This window comes from Giraffa tippelskirchi, chromosome 2, assembly GCF_054371585.1.
Source record: "Giraffa tippelskirchi isolate mGirTip1 chromosome 2, T2T-mGirTip1v1.2.pri, whole genome shotgun sequence".
NCBI lineage: Eukaryota > Metazoa > Chordata > Mammalia > Artiodactyla > Giraffidae > Giraffa > Giraffa tippelskirchi.
Window position 1 is genome coordinate 181,577,978 of NC_137276.1, and position 27,150 is coordinate 181,605,127.

The 27,150-nt window shown below is 37.1% G+C and overlaps 1 protein-coding gene across 39 annotated transcripts in view; it reads right to left on the reverse strand.

Annotated features, from left to right (window-relative positions):
- BBX (BBX high mobility group box domain containing) overlaps positions 1–27,150 on the reverse strand; it is a 285,777-nt gene that overhangs the window by 42,121 nt on the left and 216,506 nt on the right. For all 39 annotated transcript variants that reach the window (XM_081572319.1, XM_081572313.1, XM_081572309.1 and 36 more), the window contains 4 exons: positions 26,743–26,810; positions 12,877–12,957; positions 9,746–9,820; positions 3,086–3,166 (listed from right to left, as the gene is read on the reverse strand). In XM_081572319.1, the coding sequence (XP_081428445.1) occupies positions 3,086–3,166; positions 9,746–9,820; positions 12,877–12,957; positions 26,743–26,810 (305 nt within the window). The remainder of the gene's footprint in view (positions 1–3,085; positions 3,167–9,745; positions 9,821–12,876; positions 12,958–26,742; positions 26,811–27,150) is intronic.

The window sequence follows — 27,150 nt, forward strand, 5'->3', positions numbered from 1 at the left end:
TACTGGGACAGCTGTCCTGGTGCAAACCAGCTGAACAACACTCCTGCAGTGGGAATTCCTCAGACTGTCAAGTGAAAGATTGGACAGTCCCAGGCCAGCCCTCTCCCCATGACTGGCCCATGGCCTCTTGTCTGATCAAGTCGAACTACTTTCTACTTGTTCATTTGGCTCCTGGAAAACAAATGCATCTTTGCAATGCCAGGAGAGAGAGTGCAGCAGGCTGTTCTAAGTCTCTGCCTGCTGCTGATTTCCTCTGGTTCTCTTTTTGCTTGGTCAGAGAGGAGAAGGCAACATCAATAAATCAACATCTAAAACGTTGCTTGCTTCTTGCCAAACCATAAGAAGACACATCTTCACCCAGTCTTTAACAGGGCTTCTCTCAAAGCTGTCTTCACTGTGTTTGACAGAGGCCAGGGGTGAAGAGGGGGAAACACTTCTCTGCTTTCTTCCACATGACAAGGAGAAAAGCCATGATACTCCAGGTGACTGCCCAGCCTGTGACAGCCCACACCTGGGGTTAGGGTGGGGACAAGAAGGGAAACCCTTGGAGTGGTCGATCGGACGGCAGCTGGGTTAGGCTGTCTTTATAAATCCTGAGAGAAGATCTGGCCCAAACTGAAGGTGGCTTGTTGGTGGCTTTCCCTTTGGAATGTGTGAATATAAAGCTATTCTTTAGGACTTCTGACAACAGCAACAATTCGAGCCACAGGAAAAATTCTCTTCAATACCCTGTCGTGCTTATTTAAAGAGGTACCTGAAATAATTAAATATTATATTCTGTTCAAGAAAAGATGAACATCAAATACACCAGGAAGAAAAAACTGAGGAAGCATATTTTCACTGGTGATTATTTGGAGATGATGATTAAACCATTGTGCACATATTTATGTTTAATTACAAACTGGGAAGGCTTTGGGATGTTATTCTAAAACACACTCTATTAGTATTATGGCATCATATTCATGTGGTGCAAATAATAATGTGAGAAGATTTTCTCAGTAAATAATTTTTTACCGACCCTATTTTATCAAAAGCATATATTTTTACTCAGACGTTATAAGAAACTAAGTCTGAGTATATGCTGATTTGCTATATAATTGGAATAGGCTTATTGCAGTCATTTTACCCCTTTAAATTACGACACCAGCACTGAAACATCTGTTAGACCATAGCATCTGTTTCATATTTGGGATGCATCCCTACAAATTAGAAGAGTGTTCTTTTTAATGAGCTCTGATTTAATGGGGAATCCTTTTTTTTTTTAATGACTGTTGTGCCAAAGAAAGAAGATGAGAAGACAAATTTCCATTGCTCTAGCACCCCCCACAGCAAAGCACCTCTAAGGCCCATACATTTCCAATACAAAACTATCTAATAAATATATATTTACACTGAAAGTTAGTTTGTTTTATACATTGAAAGTTGAAAGTGTTAGTCGTTCAGCTGTGTCCGACTCTTTGCAACCCCATGGACTGTAGCCCACCAGGCTCCTCTGTCCATGGAATTCTCTAGGGAATGGGAAGTCATTCCTTTCTCCATGGTATCTTCCCAACCCAGGGATGGAACCCAAGACTCCTGCATTGCAGGCAGATTCTTTACTATCTGAGCCACCAAGGATAGATTAGTGTTGTTTAATATTTAAAAGATCATATGTATAAGTTTAGGTATATATATATAAACACAATCCTCCCCCACAGGAATAGCCAAAATGGCTATATGTTCATATAATTTAAGAAAAATAATTATTTCTTTCAAATAAATTATTTTGACAAACTATATTGTCTTAGATACTTGACAAATTTATGACCTCATAGTCTCCCTGCTTATGAAGACATGGTTACACCTCTAAAGGCACACTCATTGCCAGATCTTTACCACTTTAGTTCTACCAGAAATAGTACCTTGTTACGGACTTACCCAGTTCTTTTAAAAACTACTCCCTGTGGTCTCCCTAAGTTTTCTAGTTATTCCTAGCCCTCTATTTTGAGTCTGAATTTGTCTTATCCAAGAAGCATGTCAGCTTCACGTCAGATATAACTGGGTTAGTTTGTCCCACTGTTTACATACTTTACTGTTTATGCTTCTAATTTGGGTCTGGCTGGACTTAGATAGTTAAGACTCCTAAATTTTAATGACACAAGCTACCATGAAATTTAGACAATGACAGGCTGTCCCATTAAGTTCGATAAACTCAAAATGATTTATCTCACACACACACACACACACACACACACACTCACTCACACTCAGAAGAAACTGAAACTGACTGGAAGGAAGACAGAAAAAAAGAGAAAAAGTTTAACACAGAGATATCTGGTCACCCATTTTGCACCTCCTAATTTGTCTCACCGAAAGAGAAAACCACTACAACAGTGTTCTGGTGCTAAAGACATTTGTCCTACACGTTCCGTTTAAGGCAGAGTGGTCACAATTTGGCAAAGGAAGTCCCCCTCCTGCCCACCCCAGTAACAATCACTTCTGGCGTCTTCCTCCCCGCCTGTACCCATCAAGTGAGAGCTCTGTCCTTCACAGGCTTTACAAAAACATCTTTTTTACTCGACCAAAGGAATAGTAGCATTTTATATCCATGTCACATCAAATGCACAACTGAGAGATGCTATAAAACCAGACTTTAGAACATGTCATTTGAGTTCTTCACTTAAAAAGGCCCCCCAAATTAAAACATCAACTACCTGATTTAAAAGTAGTGCTATCCAGAGATTTATAGATGTTATTAATGTAAGAGAATCAGAGAAGAGGAAAATTACCTAGATCATTTTTCTAGGTTTAGGATGGACTTACTTTACCAATCCGAGAGAGACAAAAACTGACCTTATTTTAAAATACTACCTGTGAAAGGATTTTGCTATTTCCCTGGATAACCTTTTTCAATGCTTGATGACTTTTAGTAGCAAAAGTCCACTTTCCTTAAATTAAAGATGAACCCCCCTCACTGTTGAAAATTACATACAACACACATTATGGTTACAGGTGAGATAGTTCAGTTTAGGCAACACTGTTATGATTAGCTTTTTTGTGACTTCAACCACTGCAGATTTATCGCAATGTATTCTTAGAAACTTGCCTCAGCCAGTTGAAAGAGTGCAGACTTCCCACAGCGTTTTACAGGTTCAGCACCACCCAAGTGTGAAGTGTTTGAAGAAATCTATATGGAAAACAATTCATATAAAGAATATTAATTGTGATATCAGAATTTTTGCTCTCCATTCATACCCATTCAGGAACTTTCCTTAGTTTATGAGAATATCATTGCTTTCAAGTGTCAAATAACTTAAATGCGTTAGGCTTGGGATTATAATTTTGAAACCAATGTTAGTAAATAACCTCAAAAATAGCAACAAAAAAAACAGGTGTGACTTGGGTGGCTGTTGGATGATAAGAAGTATGAGTATTTCAGGCTTTAAATTTAACTCTATAACCTCAAAACGAGTTATACATTTCCACTTCCATATAAAGAGCAACTCAGCAACTGGTCATATAGAAAAGAGATTTAGTGTCATTTCACATTTAACAAAAAGCAATTAGCTAATTTTTTGTTGAAATATATTTGGGATCCCTGTGAAAAGATAGCAACAAGGCAGTCAACAAATATTTTTTTGAGAATTGAACAGAAATGTGTTAGGCAATATGACAAGACCTGGTGAAGCTAAGTTTTACATAAAACACTGGCAGTGGCACTTAAGAGTATGCTCTAAAGTACAAAGATTAACTGTGAAGACCACAAATCTCAGTAAGCACATCAACATACACACACCATTACACGGTGACTGCATGCTCTTCTTTAAATTTGGTAAAACTACAACTGGGCACTGATAACAGTGAACAGCACTGCCCTGTCTCATTTTTATAGGAAGACTTAATTTCCAATTTCGAGCTTAACTCAGTAAAGAGTTGAGAAGGACATATATTCTTAAGGATCTTTACAAAGAAGTCTTCTCCTAGAGAAGTTGTGTCATCATTAGAGCAGTTAGCAATGGTCTATGCTGTTTATATTCCTCATGATTAGGAATTCTTTCTCAGTTTAAGACAGGTATTTCTCAGGTCAGTTGAGGAGGCAAACCTGCCTTGTGATGATATCCTTACAGGTGACCAGGCCCAACAGGGAATGTCATAGAGCTGTCCCTCCAGGAGAGACTAGGGGCTTCATTACTGCTAGAGAAAATTCTCCCTAGAACACCTGCTGAGTAAGAGGCTTTTGTTGAGGCAAATATCTAATAAGCTACCTGGGTCATTTAGAAGGGGCTAGTTTAAGTTGTAGGGGATTTCTCCTCCTGGGTGCTATCATTTTTGAGAGTCCTTCCCTATTCATCCCAATCACTTCCTTTTTCTTTAGAAGGTCAACTTAGGGGCTGAAGCTTTCTAAAGACTTTCCTCCAGCTGAATTTTCTCTGATATATGTCACTTCTACTTTTTCTAGACAAGGTGAATTCAATTACTAATCTTATCATTAGACTAAGAAAACAAGCACATTTAAAAGAATCACTGACTCGGAGTGACTTGACCAGTCACGTGAACCAATGCTGTATTAATAGAAAGGACATGGCTTTTGTGTCAGACAAACATGCCTTCATTACTTTTTGTTGTGTGGACTGAAGGAAATAATTAAGACCACATCTTTACCTTCAAAACAGAAACACTATCTGCCCCATATTCCTTTTGTGAAAATGACATGTTATGTCAGTAAAGAGTCTGGCCCGGTGCTCAGCCCATATTATGCCCTCAATCAACAGTACAATTATTAGTTATAAGGATTTATCATTATTGACACTAATAAACTCTGTTAATATAATCCCCCCAAATTAGCTACAGACTGAAACTAGAATAAAGTGAAAAATTGCAACCTCAGAGGTTAATTATTAAATTTAATAATCTGTAGAGTATTAAATTTGTCACATAATCATATAATACCCTCAAGAGCACAACAAGCTCGGTGATGCTGCAATACACAGCTTGACAGTTTTCTAGCTCTTCCACTGGCTCCCTCTGCTGTCACTTTTATTACTTACTCCCTGACGCTGTGTGTGTGTGTGTGTGTGTTCAATACCACAAAGCCTGTGTGGGTATGTGTGTTCACTACCACAAAGCCTGTGCCAAATGCCTGCATGACACACCCAGAGGCTCAGTGAAGAACTTCTGATCACACAGATGCATTACCTGTCAGCTGAGTTAACATGTAATGTTCTGAGTTGAGGCTTGAGAATGGTTCCTTGCCTTGCAAAAAACTATTGTTCATTTCCTTGTATTTTTTTTTTTTTCCTATTTAAGGGACATACACATCCTTTCAATTACGAATAATATAGCTAAACCATGTCTTTCAGCGACAGGACTGCCTGTGGAGGGAAGTGCATGTTATGTTACCCTCCACGGTAGGGGGCAGTAGTGGGCCATGCTGCATAGTACGTTTGTGGCTATGCTTTTTATTTTCCTCACATTGGATGGGGCTAGCCAATCTGTTAATTCCACAGTAGCCTCTCCTCTATTAAATAATGTTCTGATAAACAGGGTGGGTATTAAAAGTATGTGATGTACAGCAAAAGTGCCAAGAAAAATGATCACCCTGGTTGTTAAACTGCTAATTTTATAGCTGCCTGAGGTAGGGGAGCACGTCAAGGAAAGAGGTGGCAAAGATTAAAAGCAAATTAGCCAGAAGCCTTTTGCAGTTATAACGGGTATCATAAACACTGTAGTCTGCAAGAAATGACCAACAATTGTTGAGTGAATAAATGAATCAAAGAACAAACAACATGAGATGATTGGTCTTCCTTATCTTAAAAGAAATATTAATTCTTCCAATAAAACATGGTAAACTTTCACACTGATGAGCTGCAGTGTGAGTATATGGAATCTGTGTCAGTATAATATTCCGTAACATATTGGGCACGCCATCATAAAAATGAATGCTTTGAAACTGCACCAATTGCTTATATCCAATCGTGACAATACCTTGTAGAGATTACAGTTGTATTTACATTGGCAAAGTAAAAGCCTTCTAAGGGAAGTTTTAGTGTTCAAATGTATTTGTCTAAATCGTCCAGATTAGCTCCCTGTCTCCAAGTAAACATGCAATTTTTCAACATAAAGGTATACTCCAGGTGTAAGAGTCAGCCACTCAGCAGAGAAGAGGATATGTGGACTGGTCATGGCTTTCAGAATTATTAAATAATGGATGACAACAATTCCTTTCTGGCATTACGTTTGGTCATTAGTCTTCAGTAAATGAGATCTAAACAGTGACAGATGTGTCAGTCTACATGTAAACAACAAAAAATGCAGATAGGCAACTCATTTTGACCAACTTAATGGATCAGAGTCTGGAAACAGAGTGATGGCTCTTCAGATGGGCCAAGTGGAATCTTGATGAATTATAACCTCAATATGGCATGGGAAACAGGCTGAAATGTGAGGAAAACAGGTTCTATACTCTGTATTTCTTTCTAGATCTTGTAACGCTGATATATCTTTCTCCCTTAAAATGTACACATTTATGAGGAACCTACAAGTAAAATGTTCTTTATTCAGTTTCATGGTTCCATGCAGGTTACTTTAATGGGTTTTAAAATGATCAGATTTGGTTCAGAAGGAAAAGATACCCTTCTCAGCTTGTGAGACAGAGACCCAAGACTTGACATACAAGAAAAAATATATTCATTTAAAGAAATGCTCTGGGTTTACTGTTTTTTAAAAAGTGTGTTTCTAGGATAATTGTATTACACAACAAATGACCAACCTCTTCCTGGAGTTATGAACACTTGTAAATGAAATTAACATTAAGGGTCTCTAAGAATTTTGCAAGCCTGATCTTAGGGGCATTTACAAAGCTAAACATTCTTCAAGATTAAACTGTTGCCTAAATGATATAAACATTTTTCTCTAACTGTACGTAATAGGACCAAGAATCTCTCAGAAAAGGGATGAGGGGTATAATGTGGCCCACTGGGCAAATTTTTATTATCTGCTCATTTCCTCCTCACTTAATCCTTTCCCTGTAAGTTTCCAGAGATACCAAAAGTACCTTAACAATGCTGATTTAATAACCTGTGGTAAAAATTACCACCTATAGAGCAGTGATCTCAAACTGCAGTTCCCTAAGAGGAAACTTGTTGAAAATGCAAATTGTTGGCCCCACTGCAGATTTATTAAATAAGAAACTTTGCGGGTGGGGTTCAGCAATCTGTGTTTGAACAAGTCTTTGAGGGAACTCTGATGTGTTTTAACGTAGGAGAGCCTCTGGTAAAGACTAGTTAGAACAAGAATTTCAAGAGGCTTTGTGTTTTCCCAAAGGTGATGGGTGTTTTATGAAATAATTATAAAAGCTTTAGGGATACGATCACAGTAATTATAGGCTATTTTATTTCTACTGCAATAGATACACTCATAGCAGATTTTAGTAGATAATTTAATCAGTTCATCTAGTTAGTATAGTTTAGATTTGACTAAACCAGTGCAATATTGGGCTGACAATATGGTCAGATCATAACATGAGAGAGATTGAAACTTAAGAGTTCTCTTGGGTCAGCTGAGGAAAGTGACTGGAGATTATATATATCCTTAGACAACCCTGTATTGTACTATATTACTCTTATATAATCATATATAGCATTTACAATTAAACAGCTAAGTATATAATAATTTAATCTGCGTAGGAATTGTAAAGGCCCTTAATTATCAACCTACGCAAAATAAAACCAGGAAAAATAATACACAGAGTTGAGATGGGAACTGTATTTGATTCCAAAGTAGAACATTTTATCTTGGTTTTCCATCGTGCATTCCTTCCTCTGTTAAGGCCTTGAAACAAGTCCTAATGAGTTTTCAAATTAATTTTTTTAAAGCTTCCTCAAATCTTATATATGCATGGTCAAAAATCCTCAGAATACAAATGCCATTGAATATAGAGAAGTAACATCTGGAAATGTCTTCCTGCACAATTCCTAAGGAAAGAGAGGTTCTTTACTAGGGAAAAAAACTTCCTTTTTGAGGAGTGACTGTACAAGAACAAATTAATTCAAAAGAGGCATGGGATCTCATTCTCCAGAGTCACAAGACAGTGGCTGCTTCACCTTCACACTGCTTCCTAGAGCTGCCCAGGGCTTCAGGACACTTAATAAATCTGATGGTGCTATCACTTAAATTAGAACCACACTCCGAGTGACAGGACCTGTTAGAAATGCATCAGCTGAGATATGCTATACAAACATTTTTAATTAAATTGAAAACTCTTGGTAAATAATGCATACGTAAATATCAGATGCGTCAAAGACAAGCCACAACCTTTCTGATATTCATGAGTATAGAATTTAAATATATGGCAAATAAACTGTGTTTTGAAGGAACTGTTTCTAAAAAGTTTGATGGGACCAATCAGGTACCAACACTAAAAACATTTATAGTCATCATGTCAAAATTCTTTTTTATCTTTGAAAGAATTATTAGTATCAAGTAAATGGATATCAACGACTAGAGGAGAGCAAGGAAATGTAAAACGAAACTATTCCTCCAACAGTGAAAATAACAGCCTGTTTATCATAATGAAAAATTATGATAAAATCTTAATTTATTCAGATTCATCAAGCAAATTGTTCTTAGTGAAATGATACCATTATATGATATTCTGGTTACCACTTTTATAGAATAGCCCTCAACAGCTAAAGCAGCAGTATGGCAGAGAAGTCTTACAGATAAGCAAGCCAACTGGTGGGATCAAGTTGTGCTGGTTGACGCAAGTGTCCCAAGAAGCAGCAGCATTTTTAAAAAAACTGTTAGAGCTAAAAGTAATTTTTTCTCATTTTCAAAGTAAGATGCTGGGTTTTCTCTTGCCAAAAGGATATCATTTTACATTTCATTTATCAAGCACTCTTTATGCAAATGAATCAAAGTGATTCAATACATCAATATTAAACAGAATAATCCTGCTTGTCATTTTCTCTCAACCCTATAAAAAATTGCTTAGTTTATGACATGCATTTTTGGTTGAAATTAATAAAAAGGAAAATGGGGAAAAACCTAAGGGAGAGGGTATCTTACTTTTGCAAAAGGGATATATTTTATTATTTGTCGTATAGTGCTTATTAGAAATGAGCGTATGATTGAGGCCAGGGCTTTTGTGGCAAAAGAAAGAATATCAGATTGCCTTCTCATCATACCAACCAAGAAAATGCTCTTCAGGGTGTGCTCTCTCTCTCTGGCTGACAATCCAGAGAAATCTGAGATCCTGCAAGAGCTGACCTGACCTAAGCCTGGGATTAAACGCTAATAAAAATACTGGCTGAAGCTACATCACAGTGTAATCTAACAGGTCGTATTCACCCTGCATTGACTGTGAGACGCATTCATCAACAATAGCATCTAATTTCGCTACTGGAAAAATTTAATAAATAAATTGGAATCCTATGGCCTTCATGTTGACAATTTTCTTAAGCTTTTAAAGCAAGTTAAAAACAAGGCAAAATGAAATAAATGAAAAACTGTTATTCTGGATGAACTCTTTATAAACTCTTTATAAACATTTAGTGAATGTTTATGAAATAGGTATAAAATCTGGAGATGATCTATGATTACAAAAAAGCAGCAGAAAGCAATAAACAGTCTGCCATGTATATTCTGTTAGTAATGGCAAGAGGCAGGCCTGAAGTTCTCTACAGGTGACAAAATTCTATTCCAATACTTTCTACACTCAGTAAATTTTCTGAACCCAATATATATTAAAAAAAAAAAAAAGCCATACCTCTGCAAACTGAAACAAGGCTGATGCTTGACACTGTTTTGAAGGAGCATCAGGGTGGGATGTACTTGAAGATATCTGAAAGGAAACATGTAATTTTTAAAGCACAAGGACATTTTTTCCATAACAGACTAATAGATCTGCCATATATTTCCCCTGTAGACACTGATAAAGATTAAGACATGAGTCATCACCCTCAATCCCTTTTAGAAAAACAGTATCAATGATAAATGAAGACAAAGGCCATGTTTCTAAAAACAGAAGAAAGAAGAAACAGTGGAAAGAAGAAAAAAGACTGAGCTTGGCTCATTTGCCATGTCTCTTGTAAGGGTATCAGATGTGTACCAAACTTGAGGAGACCTATTGAGATAGACTTATTTCAGTGATTTTTAAAAATATAATATTAAATGTTGGAAGCTGCAAGTAAAATCTCTCTCTTACTTACAGCACTCCCTTTAAGCTGTTCTCTACTTAGAGGCAGCTCTGAGACTGTGTTGGGGACACAAACCATGTGGGTCAGAGTATCTGGGATTGAATCTTAGCTCTTCTACTCACCAGCTACAAGACCTTGGGCAGGTCAACTAATCTCTTGAGACTTATTTTACCCAATTGTAAATTGATGGTGATGATAATCCCCATTTTACAGGATTTTGGTGAGAAGAAAAAAAGTCACAGGAAACACTGCCTGGTATGGAACCAGAATTCAATAAACTGTTCACTGAATATGAACTGCGTTTTTTTCTTTTATAACACCATGCATCCTCCCATCCACTACTGCCCCCTGCAACCACCCACACACAACCTTCAGATCTCTGACAGTAGATAGGGGGGATTCTGTCACACCATCCTTGGTTCAACTAGGAGAACTTTTGTTCCTACTAGTGCTTATTCAAACTTCATTAAAGGTTTTCTCTGAGGGCCAAGTATTTCTAAAGGAAATACTTCTTAAGGATGTTTTGAAGCCAAGTCAGTTATTAATTTTGGTTTCAAAGTGAACAAACCTTCTATCCAGCTACAAAATAGGGTGAAAATGAGTCACAAGAGCAGAAAGTGTAGGCACTATAAATTCAGTCCATTCCCAGTCCCCCAAAAGTTTTTTCAATTCACTGTGCTCACTGACTCCATCAAAGGCAACTTACTAAGCAATACATGCACCTGGACCACAACTCTTCATAAGAATTCATAGGAATCATTTTTTCATATTAATCAAATTAAGTTGGTTAGAAAGGCAATGGAGCCAGTTGGTGATACAACATCGAAGTCACTTTTAGAGATAAGGAATAACTAGAAGAGAGAACTGATTGAATTACTGACTCTATTTACAGCTGAAGGCATTAGGAAAATTTTCATTTCACTGTATTTTTTTAATCAAACAAGCATTTTTAGAATAAATCTCAGTAAAAAAAAAAAAAGAGAGAAAGAAAAAAGATCTCCCATATCCTATTTAACAAACTAGATATACACAAATGGTCATAAATGGCTAAGATAAAACCAAGTACTCTGAAGACACTTGAGGATAAACTTGTAGAACTCTTCTTGGTCAAATCATGACACCTATCATTTCAAAAGACCTCCATGTGAGAGCTGTGACAGACTGCAGATATGAATCCATAAAGATGTCCTAGGAATTACAGGCCTACAGTTTATCATTTAAACTTATAATATCTTACTTCAGATATGACTTCTCACTCCTACCAACCCTCCATAAAAGTTAAAGAAAACAAATAGTTTGTGTAAGGGGAAATACATGCCCTTCAAAATTAAGTCAGAGAGTAAACCAAATAGAACCAGTGGTATAAACCATCTAGATTTCCGAAAAGCACTTCATAAGTTTTTAAATAAAAGGAGGTTTCTACAAATTAATATTGAGTAGAGGAGATTCTGACATGAACAGTGAGCTCCTGAAGAAATGGCAGATTAGGGTCAAAGATATCTTTGGAATCTTTAGTTTGCTGTACTAACCAAAAAAAGTGCACATGTGTCAAAATACCAAAAATTTCATATGAAATCTGAGATATTTCACTAGATCTTCAGGGGCTCAGGATCACTAGTTAAGAATCTCTGCTTTCAAAGCTGGCACTAACATTATTTAATATGTATAAAACTATGTTTAAAAGGGAGTGCAGACTGAACACTCTACTATATTAAATTCTTGAGGAAACAATATACAAGACAATTAGAATTCATGGCACATCTCACAGAGAGCAGACAGGAAAGTGATAGATAAGAAGCATTATGTGAGCAAATATATATTATAACATTCTGGTGATATCAGCAGGACATTTAGACATATTACCAACAATGTCATAAAAGGAATGACCTAATATGCCAGTGTGAAAAGTAATTCTGTCAATGAAATGTTGAGAACCACCAGGAAAGGGCACTAGAGGAGAAAAAAGTCTGAAACTAAAAATATTTTCTCCTTGCACAAAACTGTACCACAAGGGGCAAACATTAGGATGTATGACAGTGTGAGAGAAGGTCTAGTGAAAGACAATTCAAATGATCAAGGGAGGACCATGTGGTTTAACGTTGAGAAAAAATTAATCAATGATGGCTCCATATTGAGTTCCAGGGTAAATGCAGATATTTTGGGAAGCAGTCTTAACCTCTAGACTTGATATCAAGGATAATGTGCTTTCCACATCATCTGTATGTTAGAGACATACTGAGCCAAACAGGCCTAACATTAAGACATAAGACTTTGAAAACTGCCAACTGCATGCTTAAGTTTCAATTAAGAGAAAAGTGTATTGAAAATAAATAAAAAGGAATGCACAGCCAATAACCATGAGACAATTCTATCTTCTGATTCAATACCTGTCAAATTAACACCTGATAAATAAGTTGTAACAATAATTCAATTATATTCTTAACTTTCCTAGCCCTGAATAAAAATTAGTGATGAAGTTAAAAGGGAAATAACATTTAGTATGAATTAATAACATGTTTCTAGAAATATATTTATTCCTTTATTAAGAGACTCTAGAGTTTCAAAATTTGGTTTATTTTCCCATTTATGATTATTTGATCTAAGAACGAAGAGTTTTTCATTGCTTTAAGTTACTGTCATCAGCCTAAATTGAAGCTCACTTTACAATTTCATTAAGTATAGATTGCAATATGTATATTACCTCGGCAAACTGAAATAATGGTGACTTCTGACGCAATTCAGAGGATTCTGAAACATCAGGCCTGCAAGTGCCAGAGGAGATCTGAAACAAAGAAAGGTGGCGTGAAGCATCACACAAATAGCTCTTGGACAACAACAGAGGACAAATGTCACCTAAAACATCCCTATCTAAGGAAGGAATGGTTTTCATTCCCAAATCTGAGGCAGTACTGTGACAAAAAGATAATTATATTCTGCAAAGTCTTACACATGGTTTTATAAAGTTTTATATATTCATTAATTTGCTAAATATAATGCCATAAATAGTAGGAGATAGACAAGGCAATGCATTTCATGATGATTAACCAAAGAGAAATTTCTACAATGACACTCATTTGATCTCTTGGCTTTCTGCAACCAAAACCAATGAATATCTACTTTTTCCACATTCTGTATTACCCCAATGTTTCATATCACTTGACTATATGAAAACACAAATGAGTTTTGATCATTATAAACCTTTTGGGAAAATAGACCTAAGGTCAAATTTTTGTGTTCCAGGGCTTTCCTGAATTTATATACAGGTCTCAATCTTAGAGAAGTTAGTATTATTTTCCTAAGAGAAATTTCTTTTATAATATATTCTTGTATATTACTTACTATATTGGGTAAACATTTAACACTCTAAAATCTTTACTTGTGATTTTCATTACTAACAATAGTTACAGAAACACTATTGACTTTTTTTAAAAAAAATTCTTGCTGTTAATCAAGTACTATTCTCAGGATACATATTTCCTTTTTTAGTCAATGTTAAAATTGACTGCATTTGGGTGAAATATCACCTTGGTAGCCTGTAATTCAAAAGTCATAGGAGTCATAGCATGTTAGGATGGAAGAACTTCACTATCCCTCTGATCTACCCCTTTTTACATATAAAGGACATAGGACGAGAGAGGTAAATGACACCTCTACTCCCCAACAACCAACAATCACTGACCACCACAAGACATAAGAACGTGTTTATGCTCCATCTTCTCCCAGGGGATTTTGTTTAGTGCAGAATCCTCAACATTGCCTGGGCACAATGTAGACACTCAAGTACTTGTTGAGTTAACTAAATTAAAGTTGATAACATGTCTTTTAAATACCAAATCAGTGTGTCCCCTCTCTTTTTTTTCCTTGAATGGCAAAGCTAGAGAATCTTAGGGAACAAGTTATCTTTTACTCTAGGGGAAAAATGAAAGTTAAAAATGCTTTTTAGAAACCTGTTTCTGAAAATAAAATAATCCAAGATCATTGTTTAAAATCTGAAAAAAAAAAAAATACAGAAGAAAACTCATCTACAATGTTATCTCCCAAAGATAAGCACTGTTAGAATTCCATGTATATTCTTCAAGTTGTGTGTAGAGATAATGTTTTCAACAGAAATGGAATGTTGTACTAGTTACAAAATGTTTGCTTTTAACAGTACATTGATTTTCTTGTTACTAAACCTTTCCCTATGTAATTTTAATAACTGCATGTGATTATAATTAGATGGTTGAATCTATGGGAAGAGCTGGCAGTGACCCAGGTTATATTCTTAAAACCAGTTTCATCAAGTATTTAAATTTTAATTGTCACCTTTGGATTTGAAAGAGTAATGGCCACCTTCTTCTAGTGATAAGCTCCATAGAAAAGGTGCAGAAGCTTTAATTAATTTGCCACCTGTGGTTTGGCTGCCAAAGCCTGATTCCATTGCTGTCACTTAACTATTTGACAACCAGTGTGCCCAAAAGTCCAGTAGCTTTTATTTGCTTTCTAAATATTTGATCTAAGGAGACACAAAATGTACTTTAAAAAGGCCAGCAAATCCTGAAATTACTAGCCACGGAAAATTCCTTTCGTGGAAGGAATACTTAAATAAAACTCCATATAATTTCTGAACAGTGAAAAAATCAATACTGTTCTGGTTTATATGGAATCCTATGTGTTTAGCCCCTAGATGCCCTGGTAAATAATCAAAATTTTATTTTATTTTGATTTCCCTGGGAATTCCCAGGCAGTCCAATGGTTAAGGATTTGGCGCTTTCACTGCCGTGGCCTGCTTTCAACCCCTGGCTGGGGAACTATGATCCCACAAGCTTCATGACCAAAAAAATAAATTAAAAAAAAAATTGAGCCCAAGACTAAATGAAAATAAGGTGACTTGATAAAACTTTAATAATGTAGGTGGCACACATGACAAATCTATAGGGATATTTAGAATTAAGTATATTATATGGTAGCTACCCTATATAAAGTCTACACAATACACAAACATATTTTTATTTCTGATCCCATGATGCATAAGACAGTTATCATTTATGAGATTAGTTTCCCCATGGCTCAATTAGAGTTCATATAAACTGTAAGAAGAAAAGTCAACTTTCTTTTAAATGCCATTGTAGATAATTTGGCCATGCCTATACATCTAGCCATAAAAGTTTAAAGTTAAGTTAAGACCCTCTGCAAATCATTATGATAGATGGTCTTAAGTAAAACTTAAGTGAAAACTTTCTGTTTATATGAAGAATTCAAATGTGAGTAATTATCAAGGTGTTTATAACCTTATTTTTTTTTTTTTCACTCAGTTTTGTCTGACTCTTTGTGACCCCAGGCTCCTCTGTCGATGGAATTCTCCAGGCAAGAATTCTGGAATGGGTAGCCATTATCTTCCTCAGAAGATCTTTCTGACCCAGGGATGAATCTGGGTCTCCTGCATTGCAGGTGATTCTTTACCATCTAAGCCATGAGGGAAGCCCCTATAACCCTACACATTATGTCAATTGTACTATGCGATCAGAGAAGTTTATGTGAGCGAGTTTGTGCTCCTCATGGACTAGATGCACAGTAAATGCACAGGGAATATCTGTTGACTGACTTAATTCTCCATGTTTATAAATATGAAGAATCTCAATGACCTGGCCAGGAAACACACAACAAAGACTGTTCAAAGGTTAAAACAGCTATTATAGCCACTGAGGCTATGCATTTACTGCAGTGGATAATGTCTTCTTTTAAAATCTAGTCACTCTTACTTTAAAGCACTGTAGATTTAGCCTTCAGTGTAGTGTAATGGAAACAGCACAAAATTAGGAGCCAGAAGAACTGGCTTACTACTAAACTATGTGGTTACCTGACTTTCTAGTTCACAGAAAAATAGAAGGAGCAAATCAGAAGGGGCCAAGAATGGGGATAAGAAAAATGAAGAGTGTTGAAAGATAAACAATGCCACCAGCAACAAGACACAGAGGGAAAAGACGGAAAAACTGTAGACACAATATGTTTTAAATTTTATTGAAGTATAGTTGACTTATAATGCAAATATTTTATAAAGCTTTGTTAACCAAAATACTGGGTTTATGATAGACTTAAAGGTGTACTGTATAATACAGGGAATATAGCCAATATTTTAAAATAACTGTAAATGGAAAGTAACCTTCCAAAATTGTATTACAATTTTAAAAAAGCTCAGTTACTTAGAAAAGTGGGCTATCACACACACACAAAAAAATCAAAGTAGATCAAGTGGTCCTAAAGTTTCTCCTGAGTGTAGTAAATTAATATTTATAACTATGATTCTAAGTTGTCAAGATAAGGATAATTATAAAATGTATTATTTTAAAAAGGCAGAAATAAATGTGTGTGATACATGCTAGACCTACTTCCATCTAAAAACTCAAAATGTAAAAATGGCTCAATGGCATGGACAATGTACTGAGGTAGAAATCACTCTTGCACATCTGATAAGTGAGGCTCCAGTGCAAATGTACAATCTGTGCTCACATGTGAATGTTTGATAAAGAAATCTGGAGTTATAGCCACACGGAAGGAAGAGGTTATTTCCGACAAAAGGCTCCTGTTATTAGAGGGTCCTAGACCTTGGGGTATCACTTTGCTGTCTGTATTTACAGTATTCTAAATTACTTATTAAGTGGGATATGGCTAAATATAACAAAATATAGAGATTAAAGGTATCTGCCCATTAATTAAGAAGGAAGAAAAATGCCAAATGAGTAGACATTCAGTAAAGGGAGAAAAAAACTCAAGTAGCTGTTTCTAGAAACAGTTTCTGAAATAATCCATAAAGCCACTAGGTGTTGCTATATGCCCAATAAAGAAAACTGTTAACGGGCTTTTAAAACGCAGCTTTGTTAGCCATATACGTGTTCAACTTCCCTTAAATCCAATCTTCCCTTTAAATTAGCTATAATTCTCAATAACCAAGGAAGGGGAATGATTAGTATAATTAAGAATTATGACGAGGTAGTATTTTTCCCACAGGCAAAATGTACATCGTAATAACCAGAGACATAGAAACATGACCCAATCCCTTCATATAAAACAAAATCAAGCCAGTTAGATGCACCGTAAGTGGTCTGGAAAGCTAGGTTTTATTAAGCCCATTCCTACTTCTCAAGGCACAAAACCACAGTCACAGAGCTGGACTGTGATGAACACACAGTCAACCAAAGCTATGAAGTGTACTGATCGTATCTGAGCTCCACATCCCTGCCCTTGCTAATTCAAACATTTATTGATTACTCATTCCTTCAACAAATATTCAATAAACACCTAATATGCACCAGAACAAAGACTGCTGCTCTTTTTTAAGAAGCCTACATCCTACCTGTGTGCCTTATATGTCAGGGAATAAAATAACACTAAGGGGATGAGTCTGGCCCTTACGGTGCTTGTGGTTCAAATGCAGGAGACAGCTACCCATTAAGAATAGATGTGACTCTTGGTGGAATATTATAAGGTCTATGGGAGGACAGAGAAGCAGCCTTCATTCTTTCTGGGAGTGGATGGAAGAAGTAAGATAAGTAGCATCTGAGAATACCCCTAGGAGGAACATCAGAATTGTGGAAATGATGTGGTAACAGCAGGGGGCAAAGTACGGGTGACGTGCCCTGCGTATGTGAGCATCAGCAACTTTCCCAGTGTGGCTGAAGACTGAGACGTCTGGGAATGAGGTGGGAGATGAACTGAACTGAGAGGAACTTGAACGCTACTTTAATAAGTCTGATGATTAGGCTGAAGGCAATGGGGAGTCAGCCAAGGTTTATAGTCAGAGGAGCGGCATGGTGAGAGATGTGTAGTCACAGAGTGCTTTCAGTGGAGTGCAGGATGACTCTGGCTGGGGAGTGACTGGAGGCAGGAGACTAATTAGAAGGTTAAGGAAATAAACCAGCTAAGATGCGGGGCCCCAATTCAATCAGAGATGGCATTTGCCAGGCCTCAGTAACTGCGGGGAAGGGTATCAAGGCTGAGGGAGAGGGGCCAGTAAGTGCCAGTGTTTCTAAGGTAAGTTTGTCTTCTTCGGGAGGAGAGGGGTTGTGAGCAGAGGAGTCCCTTTCAGAGTTCAAGTGTAAAGATCTGGGTGCCTGAGGCCCATGAACTGACTCTTACCCTCATTCAACCAGGCCCAGGCTTTCCCACAGTTGGCAGTTTTTACCAAGGATCCTTCTATACCAGCATCTGGGTGATCACTTAATTTGCATTTAATATGAGATGTTAAATGGACTTGAGCTTTTAAACACAGGTGAACTCAATGTAAGTATATTATATCCAAGCAAGTCCTTCAAAATCTACTTAAGGACTAAAATGGAGCCACTCTTAATTAAACCTATATGAGGTTAAGGAGCACCTGAGGACTAAAGAAGTGCACTTGACTGACAGACGCCAGGGCTGGGCTGCAGCTGAAAGAGAACTGGGCCACCCTGGGGATCACACCAAATAGTACCACATAGAGTTGAGAATTCCTTGAAACTAGAATGTAAATCAAGTTAAGTCATCCTGGGCTGAGAGGAAGGATAAGTCCCTGGTTCTTCTTAGGGCACCAGGGCCACCAGAGTCACGTTCCCTGTCATTCTAAGCCACGTGGCAGAGCACTAGGATGGAAGTTCAAGTCAGATTCCAGGCCACTTCTATAAAGTGCTACAGACACTGAGACAAACCGGAGCATCTTCCCGCCTCCGTTTCCTCGTTTGATAAAACAGGTAACAACGCTACTGACTTCTTCACAGGACACAGTGAGGACAGGATGCAGTTGTGTATATAAATACACTGTCGACAGCAACGCAGCAGCACAGTCCCACCCTTCTCGTTCAGCCTCTTGTTCATTCTCCTCTTTCCCCACTGACTTGCTGCCCACTGTTCCCATTCCCCCTTTCCACCACCTCTGGGAAACTGAGGGGCTCCTCTGAGCTTGTCAGCATCTTGAGCAATGCGGCTTGGGGACTCATTGAGAACAGATGTCTGTCAATCAGGTTGGGCAGAAGGACTTAATTCTCTGGCTTTGAGCCCCACTGTTAGAGATGGAAGATGCTGGGCTGGATGGGCAGTGAGCATATTATAAAAAGGAAGGGTCTCTACCCAGAACTGACAAAGTTCAAAGAGCCCATTTAATGGGAATTTAAATATAAATATAGTATTTCCTCACTATGTTTAAAAGCTATAAAACTGTGAGGAGGGAGTTAAACGCTTTGAAAAGTGAAAGTGAAACTGAAGTTGCTCAGTTGTGTCTGACTCTTTGCGACCCCATGGACTGTAGCCTATCAGGCTCCTCCGTCCATGGGACTTTCCAGGCAAGACTACTAGAGTGGGTTGTCATTTCCTTTTCCAGGGTATCTTCCCAACCCAGGGATCGAACCTGGTCTCCCTCATTGTAGGCAGATGCTTTTACCGACTGAGCCACCAGGGAAGCCCATATATTAAAAACTTTGGTAGGGGACAAAAGTTGTAAAGGGGGCAGGAGTTGGGGGTGGGGTTAGAATTCAGTGGATTTTAGCATCCTGGAGTGGTCACATATAGCAGCCTAAGAGAAGCAGAAGTCACAGTAGCTCAATGTTACCAACAGGTAGTAAAAATAACTATAACTGTCCCACTTCACTGATATGAGAAATTATAAGAAAGGGGAAAACATTCAATTTTACCAAAATCAGTATTTGTTTTAAATTTAAAACTCACTGTTTTAAATATGGACATATTCATTAATTTAACAAATACTGGTATTACCAACTTTTCTTTATCTCATTTCACCCATCTCATTACTTAATGGAACATATACAGGTTTAAATCCTAGAATAATGATTTTCTTGCTCTATGACGTTAGAGAAGTTATTTAGCCTCTCTAGCCTAGTTTCCTCATTTATGAAATGGGAAATAATAAACCAACCTCTTAAGGCTCATGGAAAGATGAAATGAGATAACCAGTGTAAGTGCTTAGTATAGGCTTGGTCCCCAGAAAGTACTCATGAAACGCCTGTGCATAAGGGTGCAGCTCAGAACACTGCTAAGAGAAGTGGCCGGGGTTGAGGTGAGGTGGGCAGGGGACTGAATCACAAGTGGGCTATTGGTAGACTGAAGTTAGTCCCTCTGGGTTCAAATTCTAGTTCTGTCACTTCATAGCCACAGAATCTTGAGCAGGTTATTTGCTCAATGTGAGTATGCTGCTGGTAAAGCATACTATAGCCTGTAGGAGTAATAGCCCGACATTTCAAGTACAAAATGCCTAGAATAAATTATGGTAATAATATTAGGTACCAATACTAGAATGCTTTTCAGAAGAGATAAAAATGTCTTACAGGTTTTACTTAATTAATCTTCACAGAAGTCTTGGGAGTTAGAGGCAAGTGAGTATTATTAGCTCCATTTTACAGGATGGAAGGAAAATAAAAATGTGACTTGATCTTAACTTTACTGTCATATTTCTGCATGCCAACAAAAGAACTAGGCATCCGAAAATCACAAATTCAGGTCTAATACACTTTCCAAATATCTGTAGGTTTGTCTTCATTTATTCAACTAAATAGATATTGATACCATCAAACCTTACTATCAGCTATGATTACTATTTTTCTTATTTTCTATTATTCCTCAAATCATCTCTTCCGTTTCAGGCAAGATGACTTCTGTGCTCACCTAGGTCTAATACTGACCTTTCCAATATTATTCCAAGCTGTTCTATACATTATGTGTTGAATAATCTCCCCTTTCATCTCTGAAATGTATCACTCCTTGCCTTTATTTTTAAATTTTAATTTAGCTTTACATTTTTATGTTTTATTTTCTAAAGTTAAAAATATAACACTACAGAAGATTTTCAGTCCTGGAGATTACTTCCAGAAATTCTAGATCGTAATACTTATACTTTATTTATTGCATTTCCATCTTCAGAATATAACTCACTGATATGAAACATAAAGGCTTAACTCAGTGTAATAACTTCCTTCTCCTTAGCTCTTCCCAGAGTTTGTGAACATTATTACTTTGCTTAAATTTTTAATAATATTACTTTTAATTCTTCTACTTTTTCTTTTTTGTTCCTTAAAAGTAAAAAAGAGAAGATATGTTCACTTATGCTGCTGGACACTGTTCAACAGACCGGCTCTCTGAAGTTTCCCGGTTAGCATATTTTAAGCTTATATCCTATTTTCTCAATTAAAAAGCTTCATTTGCTTTTTGATTTATGTAAGTTTACTAAAATCTCATATTCTCTGGAAACACTCCATTTCCTTCACTATTATGGGCTTATTTCCTAACAAGATTTCTATGCTTACATTTCACTGGGTCTCAGTACAGACAAGCTTAACATGCCATTTTGGGTGTGTGTGTGGGGGGGGCGGTGGTCACTCCCCAATGGCTGTCTTGCTCAACACAGACACACTTTAAGAGATATCACAGGTACAGTTGCAGACTACTACCATCAAAAGTGAATACTGCAATAAAGCTAGTCACACAAAGTTTTGGTTTTCCAGAGTACATAAAAGTTATGTTTATACTATAAACAGTCTATTAAGTGTACAAGGGCTTCCCAGGTGGCACTACTAGTAAAGAACCCACCTACCAATGCAGGAGATGTAAGAGTCATGGGTTCAATCCCTGGGTTGGGAAGATCCCCTGGAGGAGAGTACAACTCATTCCAGTATTCTTGCCTGGAGAAGCCCATGGACAGAGGAGCCTGGGGGTTCATAGGGTTGCACACAGTTGGACATGACTGAAGTGACTTAGTGTACACACTCATGCAAGTGTACAATAACTTTATACCTAAAAAATATACACACCTTAATTTAAATGCCTTATTGCTCAAAAATGCTAACTATCGTGAACCATCAGTGGGTTGTAATCTTTTTTCTGATGGAGGGTCTTGCCTCGACACTGATGGCTGACTGATCAGTGTGGTGGCTGCTGAAGGTCAGAGTGGCTGTGGCAATTTCTTAACATAAGACAGCAATGAAGTTTGTCATATTGATGGACTCTGCCTTTCACGAACGACTTCTCTGCAGCCTGCAATGTTCTTTGATAGCATTTTATCCAAAGTAGAAGTTCTTTCAAAACTGCAGCCAATCCTTTCAAACCCTGCCACTGCTTTATCAACTAAATGTACGTCACATTGTAAATCCTTTCTTGTCATTTCAACAATCTTCATAGTATTTTCACCAAGAGTAGATCCCACCTCAAGAAGCCACTTCCTTTGCTCCACTAGAAGCAACTCCTCATCCATTCAAGTTTTATCATGAGATTGAAGCAATTCAGTCACATCTTTAGTACCCAATTCTAGTTCTCTTGCTATTTCCAGCACATCTGCAGTTACTTCCTCAACTGAAGTCTGGAACCCCTCAGTGTCATCCAGGAGGGTTGGAATCAACTTTTCCCCACCTCCTATTAATCCTGATTATCATTTTTTTCTTTCTGGTCATGCTGCATGGCTTGCAGGATAGCCTCGAGTCCCAACCACTGAACTGCCAGGGAATTCTCTTAATGTTGATATTTTGATTTCTTCCCATGAAATGCAAACATTCTTAGTGGCATCGAGAATGGTGAATCCTTTCCAGAAGGTTTTCAAGTAAATGACTTTGCCCAGATCCATCAGAGGAATCACCATCTATGACAGCTACAGCCTTACAAAATGCATTTCTTAAATAAGAAGATTTAAAAGTCAAAATGACCCTTTGATCCATGGGCTGCAGAACAGATGTGTGGAATAGTATGAAGACATTAGTCTTGCTGGGCACCTACATCAGAGCTCTTGGATGGCCAGGTGCATCGTCAGTGAGCAGTAGTATTATAAATGGAATCTTCTTTTCTGAGTAGTAGGTCTCAACAGTGGATTTGAAATATTCAGTTAACTATGTTATAAACAGACATGCTGTCACCCAGGTGGAGCAGTCAGAATACACACAACATTTATCCATTAAGTTTTATATGGAAATGATCTGTAGCACCCCCCACCCCCCAGCTCAAATTACAATAGTAACATTAAAGGTCACTGATCATAGACTGCCATAACAAATATAATAATAATGAAAAGTTTGAAATTCTGCAAGAATTGACAAAATGTGACAACAGAGATACGAAGCGAGTAAATATGGTTGGAAAAATGGTGCCAACTGACCTGCTGGACGCAGGGTTGCCAAAAGCCCTCAATTTGTAAAAATTGCAGTATCTGCAAAGCACAATAAAATGAGGTATGCCTATACATTTATTTTGCTTCTTTAATTCATATACTCTTTAACAACAAACACTGCTTTTTAAATTTTATCTCAAATATGTAATACATTTCAGTGTATTCTGGGTATAAAGAAAATACAGGACTAACCATTTATGTGAAAAAGAGTCAAACTGTAAATGCAATTTTTACCCCATTTTATTCATCAGAGACACAAACAGTAGCATATAAAAATGCTGCCCTAATAATGCCAAAATAGACTGTGGCAGATTTAGAGTTAATCAGAAGACTAAGGAGAAAGCAAAAACTCAGACAGCCTGCTTGTTATTATTTGCTCACTGCTATCTCAAGAACCTATAATTTGTCTCTAAAAACCCTAAGAGCACATCATATGTAGATCCATGAAATGTATAAACCAAAGAAAACCTAGAATTTTATTGTTCCTGTAACAGTAAGCCTCTCTACCTTCTGTTGATAGAACTGTTTTTAAAAATACAACTATTAACTATATTAAAATTTCCATATTAAAAAAATAGGCTTTTGAGGACTTTTTCTATGTGATTAGGTTTCAGGCTAACAAATAAAGGAAAATCTGCTTTTCAATAAAATATTTCAGAATAAGAATTTTCTCATGGCATTTAAAAAAGTCATTACAATTAGACCTCCTCTGTGGAAGAATTTTTGTAAAATGTCACTTTATTTGACTGGTCCTACCCAACAGTTTAAACAGACTTCATGGTAATTGTTCCAAATGTAATAACTATCAAAGCTCTGTACTTCTCTCCTTACCTCATTATCTTTATAATTTTCTTTTAAAAATGTAAGTATGTATTCATTGTATTTGTCATCTGCCAATGTACATAAGCCCCTTAAGTTCTATGACAATGTCTACATATTTGGAATATGACTTCACATAGAAATTAGGTATTAAATGAAATCTACTGACAGCTATGAAATAAACTCTCAAACTAATTATATTTAGAGACAGCATTATGTTATACAAACTTTGCCACTTTTTGTTTCAATAGCTCAAGACTATTTTCAATAATGCCTAACTATATCTGAGATGAAAAGGAGGAATTACGAAGAAAGAGTTGTATTCTTAGAAGTGGTTCTTAAAGACCTAAGTGCTGGCAACTTCCTTAGCATGAAATTCCTTCTCCTGTATGGTTCACTTCATTGCTGCTGCTACTGCTGCTGCTGCTACTGCTGCTGCTGCTGCTAAGTCGCTTCAGTCGTGTCCGACTCTGTGCGACCCCATAGACGGCAGCCCACCAGGCTCCCCTGTCCCTGGGATTCTCCAGGCAAGAACACTGGAGTGGGTTGCCATTTCCTTCTCCAATGCATGAAAGTGAAAAGTGAAAGTGAAGTCGCTTAGTCGTGTCCGACTCTTCGCAACCCAATGGACTGCAGCGTACCAGGCTCTTCCGCTCATGGGATTTTCCAAGCAAGAGTACTGGAGTGGGGTGCCATTATTTTCTCTGTTTCTTTAGCTTGAGAATTTTCAAAATGGTTCCCCTTCATCAGAAATGCAAGGTCGACCAGTGCATGATTTAAACTGCTTGTGTCAAACTCTGCTGTCCTTATAAGTGGGGAGAAGAGCTATTCACTAAAAAGAGCCTAAAAGACAAATTTTAATTCAAAGGAAAAAAAAAGTATTCCTTTCTCTGACTAGCATTTTCATACATCTGTAAGTTCTATACATGTTTATTTGTTTACATTTTTTCCTGAAAACTAGAAGGAATGCTAATAGATGTTGGGAAGAAAATTTCATTATTATCTAATCTATTAGAAAAGATGATACTGACTTTCACGATACAGTGCATTCTTGGAAATCATGAGTCAGACTGTGATGAAAGGTCAAATGCACGTTATTATTCCAACATTCACCTTTGGGACCATGCTTGGGATACTCTACACTCCAGTCAGAGTTAATCTGATTGCTTTTAATGTGTCATAAAGTCAAATGATGCCAGAGAAGGCTGTCATGTGAGGAAATACAAACATGCTGAATGATGAGTATGCAAAAGTATAAACTGACAAGTTTCCTTTTTCAGCTAAAGATAAGTACAATGTAAATAAGTACCGGTCCACCAAATTTACACATTTATTGTGATACTAAATTGAACAGAATTAAAAAGTTAAATCAAATTGAGTATCTGGTCAACTACTATGGATCTCAAACATAAACTATAAATAATAAAAGAGTTTTGTGATGTAAATATGTGGTATCTTATAAAACAACTATTTGAATATGCAGTAACTGTAATTCATAAGGCATGCATACAACTTAAGAAAGGAAGGAAGGAAGAAATATATATATGTGTGTGTGTGTGTATGTTAATTGCTCAGTTGTGTCTGACTCTTTGCGATCCCATGGACTGTAGGCTGCAAGGCTCCCCTTTCCATGGAATTCTCCAGGCAAGAATACTGGAGAGGGTTGCCATTTCCTTCTCCAGGGGATTTTTCCCAACCCAGGGATTGAACCCTGGTCTCCCGCATTGCAGGCAGATTCTTTACCATATGGGCCACCAGGAAGGCCCATATATATATACACATACATATATATATGTATGTACACACATACGTAGGTATATAGGTATATGCAATAAAATTGCTATTTTGTCTTAAGTAGTAATGCTGGTTGGGGATTGAAAAATTTCCACCTCGAGGACTTCAGTGTATAAAATAATGTAACCAGCAGGTCAATGCCTCTGGCTTCTGTTAAATGGGTTTGGAAAATAGAGAAATTCCACAAATGCAAACTATGCATGGCTATCGACTACTATCTGCATGTCAAGACTATATCTAAGAGTTATTTAGCAAACACAGCCCAATAATTATACAAGGGAATAAAACAAGACCAAGGTTGTTAGGGTCTGGGTCCTTTTTCATTTTCCATTTTAAAGAATAAGCAATCTAAAATGCCACGTTTTCTGATTTTCAAAAGCAGGAGTTTGGATTTATTCAGGTACCAGAGAGACCAACAGTCTCATGCTTTTTTTTTAAAACTCTCACCTTTTCACTAACAAGTCTAACAATGAGAACATCACAAAAGCAGACACTGTTATGAACAGAATGAATGACTCACAGGATCCACCCTCTGGACTCCATTACAAAGCCATGGCAAATGCTAATTATCTGTACATCGTTAAGTCTTACTCCTGTGCTCAGAGAATCTCAAAATCTGCACCCAATCTCTGTTTGTGTCCTTTTGGGTTCATGTAACCCAGTCTGTTATTCTCCAGGCATAACACCATGCACATAAAAACCTTAATGAAAATTAAAAGCATAGTTTGTTCATGAGCTGTTAACAGTGAAACTGCAGAATAAATACTGTGAACAGAACACAAGTGTCTGGGTTATCAACTTCTAGCAGAAGTAGAACAGAGAGGGGTAGGGACTACTTACCTCTGGTGTCCCAAGAGCATGTTCTCCAGCTAAAAGCAGCATGCTCAGGCCTCCCATTTGAGTAGGATCTAAATAAGCCAAAAGTAAGTAAATTATCAATTCACAACCATGGAGAACATATAATCCAAAATACTCACAAAGACTAACAATCAGAAATCCAACAGAACCTCACATAAGTTGTTATAGAAAACTTTTGAACTTTATGAAGCAGTAACTTGGCATATATATGCTTAGTACTCATACTTCTGTGAGCTTTAAAAATACCACTGTTGTCCACCATTCCAACAGAATACTTTATTCAGTACCACAGCTGTTTATAACATGAATTATCTCCTAGTGCAATGCTTTTTTCCTTACTGCATGGGGAGTTTGGATGAAAAAAATAATCGAGTGCTTATGCTTATTTTC